The sequence below is a fragment of the Centroberyx gerrardi genome, chromosome 1 (genome assembly GCF_048128805.1).
Source record: "Centroberyx gerrardi isolate f3 chromosome 1, fCenGer3.hap1.cur.20231027, whole genome shotgun sequence".
NCBI lineage: Eukaryota > Metazoa > Chordata > Actinopteri > Beryciformes > Berycidae > Centroberyx > Centroberyx gerrardi.
This window is the reverse complement of record NC_135997.1, coordinates 20246492-20257885: the sequence shown is the minus strand read 5'-3', so window position 1 is coordinate 20257885 and position 11394 is coordinate 20246492. Positions and strand designations below refer to the sequence as shown.

At 39.7% G+C, this 11394-nt stretch overlaps 1 protein-coding gene across 3 annotated transcripts; it reads right to left on the bottom strand.

The window, feature by feature from the left end:
- Positions 1–381: 381 nt before the first annotated feature.
- hnrnph3 (heterogeneous nuclear ribonucleoprotein H3 (2H9)) lies at positions 382–11346 on the bottom strand. Of its 3 annotated transcripts, XM_078284820.1 has the most exons (11): positions 11312–11346; positions 9973–10065; positions 9485–9640; positions 9055–9198; positions 6249–6387; positions 4893–5092; positions 4312–4407; positions 3995–4110; positions 3429–3564; positions 2807–2863; positions 382–1759 (listed from the first exon to the last, which is right to left on the bottom strand). In XM_078284820.1, the coding sequence occupies exons 2-11, from the start codon at positions 10058–10060 to the stop codon at positions 1680–1682; spliced, it is 1212 nt and encodes a 403-aa protein (XP_078140946.1). In that variant the 5' UTR covers positions 10061–10065; positions 11312–11346; the 3' UTR covers positions 382–1679. The 3 variants fall into 3 exon arrangements, with proteins under 3 accessions (XP_078140946.1, XP_071753195.2, XP_071753193.2); XM_071897094.2 differs by lacking the exon at positions 9973–10065 and having other exon boundaries at positions 11312–11343; XM_071897092.2 differs by lacking the exon at positions 11312–11346 and having other exon boundaries at positions 9973–10273.
- Between the last annotated feature and the right edge of the window lie 48 nt (positions 11347–11394).

Here is an 11394-nt window from a genome sequence, read left to right as displayed (position 1 = left end):
AGGGACACACAAAGAGAATTAAATATAAAAATTTATTAGGCAAAATGTACAACAGCTGCTTAAGCTATTTTACAGCTCAAATATAGAGATTTTCTTTTTTTTTTTTACTTCCGCTCTTTGAGAGTGGAATATAATATTCAGCTTAGTTTTTGTTTGTTTTGTAATGAACATGTGAAAACATTCATAGAAAACACACTGGCTCACATTTATCAAATGTTTCAGAGCAGGCAAGCTTATCTAAAGTCACTTTTAATGTTCAAATCAGAGTTTGTTGCCTTCATTCACCCCTTTTTGTATTCACAGGTTAATTTAGTTAACACGGCTTACTGGGAGAGAGGCAAACAGCCAGTTGGGAGCTGCAGCGTCAGGTGAAAGCGTTAGTATAAATTCAAAGGATTCCAACACACTGTTCTTACCAAGTTAAAAAAAAAAAAAAAAGCCTGTTTAAAAACAAATGTTTTAACTTTTTAAGAACAGAGAGTGCCTTGAAATCTTCTTTTATTTAGACTGCCAACTGTTCCTGCCCCAACTCCCAAAGAGCACCAATGGCCTGAACACATCGTCAAGCCAAAACAGTGTTCATCTTCTGTTGCTATCAAGTGATTACATTCAGAGTGATTCAGTAATGTAGTGTCAACAACTTACCGTTTTTTTTATTAAGGTTTTTTTGTCACCATGCCCGGTCACGGCAGTGAAATGGCAATCAAACAAATTCTGTAAATTCTGTTCTTATGAATCAAACAAATTATGCTGCATCTGTTTATCAGTGTCTCATGAAACTCTGCCTCCCTGGTGCATCTGCATAACGAATGCCAACCATGAGAGCCGAAGCAAGATGAATGATGGTGCCAATAAAATAACTCAAAACATTAGAGACAGTCATTTATAGCCCATTCCAGGGCCTTCATAACTTTGGAAAATAAACTGAAGTTTTTGGCTGATCTCTGTTAAGCAGGTGTAGATCACCAATGACAATCATCTTTTTAGGTAAATAAGACTTAAAATTCAATACAAAAATGTTCTACAAAGTGCTATACACTATTTTGACTCCATTTATCCAAGGGAGGCAGCGTTTCCTAGGAGGGTGTAAATTAATGCTGTAGAAATCAAAACCTGACCATCACTTTGAGTGCAGAGCTTGCACAATACATCTATACTGTCTTATAGACACTGTCGTTGTGATACCAAGCTCTTACGATCCCTGTATTAACAATTATAAAGTGTCGTGTGATCTCTATAGGGCAGCAACTTGTATTCTGAGGATTAATGCAAAATAATGTATCCCAATGTCTAAATTTTAAAGAATATAATAAGATAAACCAGAACTTTCCAGTTTGTACCATCAGACAGGTTCTCTACCTACGACGGCTCCAACTACTGAATATTGTCAAGTTGTTTTGTTCTTTGTATACCTTTTGGAATGGTATCATAGTAGTGCTTGCTATGGTGATATTTGGTCTGGTATAGCATCATGGCAACCCTGAATACAATGCATCACTGGTGCAACATAACAAAATAGTTAAACCTTTTAAAAGCAGGGGAGCTCATTTTCTTTATCCAAACTGAGATTCTAGTGACTTCAGATCAGCTCTTCTGCTTTGAGACGCCTGATGAGTAAATGAGGCCTCAAGAGACGTGAGACAAACGTCAGGATGGGTTGGAAGAGTGTGATGATGTCATCAGAATGCACCTCGCAGCCCACTGCCCCGCGAGTCTCCGCCTCCTCCTGAGTTACTATAGTAACCACCTCCACCACGACCTGAGGGGTATTTCCAAAGACAGGTCAGAGTAAAAATGATGATGAAATAATTTCCCAAGTGTTGTCCATATTGACACATTGTGAGTTGATGCGACTGCGAGATCACAAGACACAAAACCCAAATTTGATTTAACAAATTGTTGAAAACATAAATAATTCAGTGGGAATTTCAAGAAATGGGATTACCCAGTTGGCCAAAAGCGTTCAGCGAAATACACCAGAGACACAGATTATCTACCACAAACTAGGGCTGCCCCTTAATAGTCGACCAAACGTTAGTCGATGAGAAGTTTTCATTGGTCAGTTAGTCGCAGGGAAAAAAATAAAATAAATAAAAAACCCTCAAACTCCATTCGGGAGCTGCGCCTTGTCGTTAAAAAGTTATTAGACCAGGGTTGCACTTGGCGGGTGTATTACTGGGGACCCAAGGACGTGCAGTGTCGGATTTGGTGCAATTTGGACATGTTCAATATTAATAAACTTTGAATAAACAAGCGAACAGCGCTCTGTGCAGCAGCGGGGCTCAAAGCAAGCGACTAATAGCCTACGCCTATTGTGTGTTTTTTTTGGGTGAACCACAGTGTATTTCACCGGTGTTTCTGACCGCTAGAAGCCGCGACTTGGGTGTGTTTATAAAAAAATATATATATTTAAATAATTAACGTGCGACGACTAGTCGACTAATGGCTTGAACTAACAACTACTAGTCGACTAGGAAAATCTTTGGTCGGGGGCAGCCCTACCACAAACACACTCCATTTGAATCTGTGACTATGATCATGAGAAGTACGATGTCTGCTACACTCCTCTGTACTGTTAAAAATCATAACTGAATGGAAAATTTACATTTTACAAAGTTTTCTAGATAATGTACAAATAACAGCAATTAACCTTTACATTTCTATAAAATGGGTAATACAAGACACTCTGTTACCAGAAGAGATGTAAAATGGCCACGGCCATGTGGAATAAAATAAATAATAAAATAAAAAATAAAGATGACCAGAAGTTATTTAACACAAATAAATAAAGTTGATAAAAACTCACTAATTTCAGCTGCTCCGCTGGCTGTTGAGTTGAGAAACAGCTCAATATAGCGGTGCTCTGTGGAGAGGACAACATCAATCAATTAATCAATCAATCAACCAACCTATCAAACAACCTGGGTTTCTTCTGCCTATTTAACTTATAGGTAGTCTACCTAAATTACTTCAAACTACCAACAACAATGTTAAATATCCAGACCCCAATAATGTCATGATAAATACTTTATTATCCTTCCACGATGTTCTGCATGACTTACAGGAGGTCTTTCCTAAGCATTGGGGCTTCTGAATCGGTTTAATCGGTTTGAACAGGCGTAACACCAGGGTTGTGTGTAGCCTTTGAAAAATACATACTATGCTAAATCAGCCCCATTGACAAAGTTATCACCAATGACTCTGATAAGCCAAGAGAAAGCCCTAAACATTAAGTCAACCTACAGAGACAATAGCGCTGTTGAGTTTGTCAGTTTGTGCTGTTATTCTGTTTCTGTAGCTACAACTGGTCCACTCCTCCAACGTTACTCAACAAGTTGTTTTTACTTGGGCTGGCATAGCATCGTAGCGTAAAGGGCAACCAAAGTGAGGAGGTAGAAGAGGAAAGTGAAGAGGAGGAGAGGACGTACGCATGTGGTTCTTGTCCTTGGACATGGCCGCCACGGCGTCTTCGTGGGAGCGGAACTCCACATCTGCCTCTCCAGTCGACTTGCCGTTTGGAGCCACATCAATGTGGACCCTCAGTGGACTCAGAGGAGAGAAGAACTAAAACACACACACACACACACACACACAAACACAGGCGTACACAGACATACACAAAGACAGACACACAGAGACATACACAGGAACGGGCAGACAAACTGACTTGAATGACTTATTAATGTCCCCAAGTCAAAAAAACTGATTTCACGTATTCTCCTCACTACTAACATTGAGAATGTTTATCCAAATGTTGTAAATGCAAATGAATTTAGTTGCTGGTTATATTAGTCGTACTAACAAACAACAATATACAATACATAATAGATAGATATACATAAATAGAAAACACAGGCACACAGACATAGATCCAAATTAATGGTCAAATATTAAACGTAGCTCTAAAGTGTCTCATCATTGGAAATCTTTCAAGAGAAATGATCTTGTGTTTGATCAGTGCTCTGTGTGTGTGTGTGTGTGTGTGTATACTTACTTTAGCAATGTCTCCTTCTGTAGCACGGAATGGCAGACCCCTCATATGGACAAAATGGCCACTGTGGAATCCTGAGCCAGTGTCACCTGTCCCACCATAGCCATGGCCCCCCATCCCTGCAAACACACACACACACACACAAAATACATCTACTGGTAACCAATAGTACTTTCTAGGCATTAGAAAATGGCGTAAAGTAATGTGGACCAACGTTATAGTGATAATGAAACTGATAAAAAAAAACTTGTGGGGCTTTAAAACACAGATCAGTATGTGTGAACGCCAGCCTTTAGTGGGTAAATAAATATGGACTTTACCTCTTCCTCCCCTCTCTCCTCTCACCCGGTCATCAAACATGCCATTGCCAAAACAGTAATTGTTGAAGCCATTGTAGTTGTCAAAGCCACCATAACCTAGACACAGAGGGCAATGGAAACAGAGAGAAAGAGGGAGACAGAGCAATAAAGAAAAACTCAAAAATTGGGTCAAATTTCCAGGGCCATTTTTTTTATCCATGTGTGCCACCGGTGTATGGTGCCACACTTCGCGTCTATGACACAGTGTGTCCTTGTTTTATAATAATTAACCAATATGAAACTTTGACAGTGATGCAGAACTGAACCAGGCAGGAACCAAAACATACTAGTAAAAGTATCTATTGTATTTTCCATCATCAGGCAATATAAAATTGAGGCATGTCTGTATATTTATAAACATTTAACAAAATTAAGGACATCTTGCTGAACATTGCTTGTCATACTGCTTCTCATTAAAAACAGTTTTAAATCACATTTTACAGCACTAAATTATAATTTTTTCCTTCTGGCGGCTTCGGTGCTCTCCAGTTACACTTTGGCGACCACCAGAAAATTCTCGATACAGGAAAAACCCTGCTTACCTCCTCCGTAGCCTCCTCCGCTCCTCATGGTGTCCATTAGTGCCCCTCCACGGCTGGGCCCGGGCCCAAAGAACCCTCCTCTGGGCCCCCCCATCATGGGCCTATCATAGGGCCCCGGTCTCTGGCCCCCCATCCCACGTCGGGGCAGCTCATAGTAGGCTCTGATCTCATTGCGGCTGCTCTTAAAAATCTCTATGTACCTGGAATAGGAGAGGCCCACGGGGTGAAGGGGGGCAGAAGGAAGGGTTATGGTGTAGAAATGGCTTAGCTCAGGTTATATGCAAAGATTTGATTTATAGAGAGAGAACATGAGCAGACAAAAGACAAACAGCTTAAATTACCCTGCATTACCTGACTACCTGTCCTAAATAGCCTATTAAAACAGGATTAATTCACTTTAACCTAGAACTAAGTGTCTGAATGACATTGAAAGGCTTAGCCCAGGGCCATTGATAAAGAGTTTGGTCACTACCTTTTTATACCAAGTTAGCTCCACAAAACTGCTCCATGGCTGTTACTAAGTAACTAGTGACAGCTTCTCACCATGATGGCACATGGTGCCAAAAGTACAACCTTCCTAAACTCTCCATCAGTAGTTCTACACTTAATGCTGCAGCGGAGGATTTTTAACTTTAGCTACACCCATCTCACCACTGCTAATTACACTGTAGTCAAGGAAATCCTTATAGGCTTTTAACTGTTACATTAATTGTTACTAATGATTTACCGCTGATCCTAACATGGCAGCACAGCTTTCCATAGTTAGCTGTTACAGCAGAATGGAGTTTGATCTTTTTTTTTTTTTTTTTTAATAGAGGCTGACTGTCCTCTGCTGTATTTCTACAATTACTCCCCTCTTCCCAAATAAATGATCTGTATGATACATGTATGAAAGGTAAAGGAGATGCCCAAATTACCCATACAACTATCCTATATACCCATATACAGTTATAACCCCCATTAAATAGAGCCCCAGGTCTTAAATGCCCACCAGTAAAACAGTCTGTGGCATAAAATTATCATACCATCTTTAACTTAAAGAGGAGAGATACATTACCCTTCACCCCAATATTCAACATAATGTAACCATAATTACTATAATTAAACTCATCCCATTAGCAATTTAACAAATATTATATTACCCACCCAATTAATAATGTACCATCAATATCATAACAACCCATAATTTACCATAATTCTTCTAACAGTCCAACCCATCCTTCAATCATTCAACCATATAAGTATCATAACAGAACCCATCCCAATTTTACCATAATTACTCTAATATGACCCCCCAGTAATTACTACAATAGAAGCCCAACCCAATCCATCCCGTCCCTTTCCCGTCTGTCCCACCTGTGCCCTATTCTTTCCTTGTGTTTCCCCAGAGCCTTTTCTGCTATCTCCTTTGAGGCAAACTGCACGAAGGCTTCCCCTGTGCTCCTCCCCTGGTAGTCCACTGGCAGAGTAATCCCATTTGGCACGATTCTCAACCCTTCAACCCAAGCACACATAAATACATAGATAGGTAGGTAGGTAGATAGATTGATAGATCAATAGAACAACACCCACTGCATCACTGGAGCTTATAGTATTAATATATAAAATAATAACAGCGAATAAGTAATAACAGCTGTAATAACTAATAAGACTGGATTAAAATGGGCATCTCATAGAACTGGGGTTACAGTTGTAAGGTGCCCAGTGGGGAAGTGGCCCCACATACAAACACTGGCCTGGAGTCAGCATCAGCCATAGCATTAGAATGGATACAAAGGACACTCTGTCACAGCATTATCCTTTGGTACAACGAAGAATTTAATAATGTTAATGGAAATGAGCATCGTTTCATGTATGAATGGTGCATGAGAGTCAGAAAATTGTGATGCTCAATGTAACCAAAATTTGAAACTTTAGCCAAATAATACCTTTGCCATGGTAGCTTTTTGGGGTTTCATACACTTAAACCAATGCTTTTTCTTGTAAGAACATTATCAAAAGGTCACCAGACAAATTATCATTATTTAATGTTGAGTAGGAATGCCCTCTCTATCCATTATAATTCTGTGGTGTTAGCTCTCCTAGTCAGAGGCCGAGGCTGTCAGGGAGCAGAAACACAGCGCTGACCCCAGATCAGTGTCCTGGGACCGTCTCCCCTCAGCCCAACCAGCCCAACCCATCCCATCTTCAACTCCCCCTGCAGGTAGCACACTGTCTAGGTCATAGTAGGACAAATATACTAAATAATGTGTTAACATCATACTAACATGGTAAGACTAAGAAAAATCATGGCAAGGACACATTAATCAACACAGCACGACTATACTAAGATAACAAACTAAGAAGAAACATACATCAGGCCTTAGGGCCGTGACACATGGACATGTTGAAGCAATGCAGATGCACAATCCTGTCTACCGAAGGAATGAGAATTGGTAAATGAGGCTAAATAAGTGTGGATACCACAGTAATATATAAGAAAAATCAATAATGTGAAAAGATAATTTTGATCATAATAGCTGGCAAAACTGTCCATCTACATCAGCTCAAAATTATATAATAGTCCTTATAGTCCACATTACTGTGATGTCATTCAGAGTTTTAATGGGACATCGCTTTACAAAGTAGTGGTGATTTAACCATTTATCAACAGTGTATTACTATAGATAATAAAATTGTCTTCACAAATGGTAACCAGATTTAGCTTAAGAAAGAGTAAGCTTTAAGTACTACTTCACCAAAAAGCTAATGTTTGTAATGTTTGGCTAGTGAGTTCTCTAAATAAATTAAATAAAGTTATTTCATTTTTCTTGGTTTAAAATAACTTTTTTGATTTTTCTAGATTGCATACCATCATATAAAAGTGGAAAATACAGTTAACAGAGTCACAGAATCACCATGCTTCAATTATGGACTGTCGATGGATGGTGAAGTTCCAACACTGGATAATTGTTCCCCAAAATGTAAAATATTGGTACGCAGTGGATAGCACAGTAAGAGGGAACGATTAGGTCCTTGTCCTTGTGTGCGCTGACCGTTTTCAGAGTGATTTTAGCAACTGGATTAAAAAAGGGCTTGGATTTACTAGTAATTTGATGTTTCTGAAAGAAGTGCTATCATCGCCTTTTATGGACCAAAAAGTCACAAACTCGGAGGTCAGTGACAAACACTATGTACCTTGGTAGGCGAACTTGTCTAGTTGGACAAATAGACGTGTGAGAAGCCAGACATCTTCCACTGGACTTCTACACAAACTCAACTCAATTTCATATTACCTTGCTTATCAGCAAAGGTAATGGTGATGGACTGAATCTATCACCAATCGAAAATCCTTTCAGACTTTTTGCAGATTGACATTACCTTGATATTTGGTCATTTAAAATGAAGCCTAGTGCAAGGCATACAGTTTCCCCAGCGCTGTATAGCGAAGGCGGGCCCCTTTGACAAAAGAACACCCTGCCTAGACTGCAAAACCCTAAAACAAATATCACATACTCCCTAAGTAATGTGTTTATTTTCACTGAGCCAAACTCAGTGATGAACATAGGATCCAACTGCAACATCTGCTGACCAACAGCGAAATTGCGAGCAATGAGGACCATTTTACTTGAGGAACATTGCACTGTTTAAGTAAATTTAATTGTTACAACTTTGGCTAATGTTAAAACCTGTCTAAAACATTGGTATTTAACTCTGTTAGCAAGTCCTACCTCAAATTATTTCCTTCATGCCATTACAAACACCTTTTACACTGTGTTCCTGCCTGTATTTACTGGTACACTCCAGTAGCCTACAGGAAAGCTGATACGAATTTGATTTTTAAAACGCAATGCAAACTAAGTTTGCACATTACTTATTTTGGTATTTAGGTTACTCAGCTATTTAACCTTGACTAACACATTTACTGCAGGAAACATGTAGGGACAAAAATGGCACTCAAGTCCATTTAAAATGTATTCAGAGCTTAAACACAGCCAACATTTCTCAGAGCATTCCTGTGCTGATTTTGTCCTATTTGAGTCTAATGGTGACAAATAGGCAACACTGGATACACAGTGTGTTTGTGTGAGCACCTGAGAGAAATCAGACAAAAAAACAACAGTGAAATTAGACAAAACTCGAATCACAAAATCTGTGTGCGTGTGCTTGTATGTGCGTGTACCTGAGAAGAACTGAACGATCTCTTCCTTGCTGCAGCCAAAGGGCAGGCCTCTGAGTCTCAGCATGCAGCCACTGCAGCCGTCATAGTCAGCAGGGCCACTACGTTTCAACACCCAGTCCATCTCACTACGGTTTGACTTGAACACTGATTCAGACACACACACAGGCATAGGCACACACACACACACACACACACACACACACACACAGGTCAAAATTAGAAAAGATAATTCAAACTAGAAAAATTTAAAAATGTGCTCCTTTTCACTGGAGTTTCAACTGAAACCTAACACACAGAAAAAGACACAAACACAATATGTGAAAATCAGAAAAAAGGCTATTTGTACAGGGAAAAATCAACACAAAATATCAGATAAGTGCACCAACTCTCATTGGTCCATCGATCTGTTATAACCATCTACATAGCCTACCTTCTATGTATCGGTGTCCCATGTATTTACGGTCCTTGGCAATGGCGTTCTTGAAATCCTCAGCTGTTTTCAGCTCTACAAAGGCCTCTCCGCTAGGACGGCCTTCTTTAGAGAAGGTGAAACACACCCCGTTTATCTTCCCCACGATGTCACAGTCTGCACAGAAATGAGGTTGATTGAGATTTCCAAAAAGTGATGCCTTGTCTTAGAAACTGATTCCTGGCATAAAAGAAAAACTCATTGTGCAGGATAGCCATCTTACAACATCTGCTTACAAAAAATAGTTTAAAGTCTTTGGTTTAAAATACTGCCACACAAACACCAAATTTAATAGCATTTTCCTGCTCCTGCTGGTAAAATGCAATAGATTGTCTGAGACAAGAGCACTACAGCATGCAGACCCCAGCTGCAGTTTGACAAACACCGTTCTCACCTATAAGCTGTCAAAGTGATTGTGTGTGCAAGAGTGTGTGCGTGTGTGTTCTAACCAGAGAAGAAGCTGGCCACCTCCTCCTGAGTGCAGGACCAGGGCAGTCCTCTGATCCTCACCACATAACCCTCCTCGTTCAAAGACATTCTCACTGCCACAAGGAGCACAACACAGCAGCAACACATTAAATTATGTCAATAAATCCAGCAATATTTGTGTACCAGTACAGATACTTGGCTAAAGCCCATCAGGTCATCATCAAATAGCACTGTGCTAGCACTTTGCTCCCAGTATCCCCTGACCTGCTAGTGCTGCTCATCACACCTGGATCAAAGACAAAAGGATACCAAGCATTTGCAGTGAGGGCCCCTAAACTCTGGTGCCACTTTCCTAAGTATATGCATTAAAGAAACTATACTTTTTGATGAAAACTAATTTTTGTAAACTTGCATTAGCTAATAACTCATTGCTCTTTATGTTCTTTTATTTAGGCTACTTTTTTTTGTTTGCCATTTCTGTTCTGCAGAACCAGCCTCATTGGAGCCAGCAGTACACATTTTCCCAAAAGACAGCTAATGTTTCTTTTATTCTACATTGCACAATGACCATTATCATTTTTGCACAGGCATTAAACTGTGCAACAGGCATACTAATTTCTACAATAAATACATTACACACAGTCCTTTCTACTAGTGGGTTGTATTGGTTTAATTTACAGCCCACCTGTCATGGAGCCTGCAGAAAATTAAACAACTGCCAGAGAAATATGGTAACGTTAATTACAACGAGTTACCAATGTTCTATTAACCAATTAAGCCACAACCCTAGAAGGCAAAATCATATAATTCAGACCTCTGGCCCAAGTTACTGCAGTTGTCACAGCAGATTTTAATGACTAACAGCTAACGTTAGTAATTTCCTCTTGTCAACTGTGTCACAAAGTGTCTACAAAACTATCTTAAGGTTATCTAGCTAACGTAACCGTAGCTTAGCGTAAAGTTACCAAATGTAACATCACAAGCAACTACCTATTGGGCTACCTGTTTTAGAACATTTTGTTATTTCGTTATACATTTTTTTTTTTACAGCTAAGGACATAAGGTTAGTCAGTGATGCTACTCTAACGTCAGCAGACATTCGGCTGGCTGTGTTGCTTAACTTAAGCTAGTTGCCAGGCTAACTTGCTAATGTTAGCTTGATACTATTAGCCGGTTAACATTAGCTAGCTAGCTAGCAGCTAGCGCTAACTGTAGGACATCGATATCGGTCAAACGTACAAGGCCAAAGAGTTCAATTCTCAACCCTCTTACAATATCACCATATATCAAAAGATACACACATATATCAAATATCAAATGTCAATAAGGTAATGTCAGAAAAAGATGATATTGTCTCACAGTCGCTTCTTGTCCCCCGGTCTCCTGTCTCGAGCTTCAGGTGACAGAACTGCCGCTCAGGTATAATGTCGCGAGACTAGGCA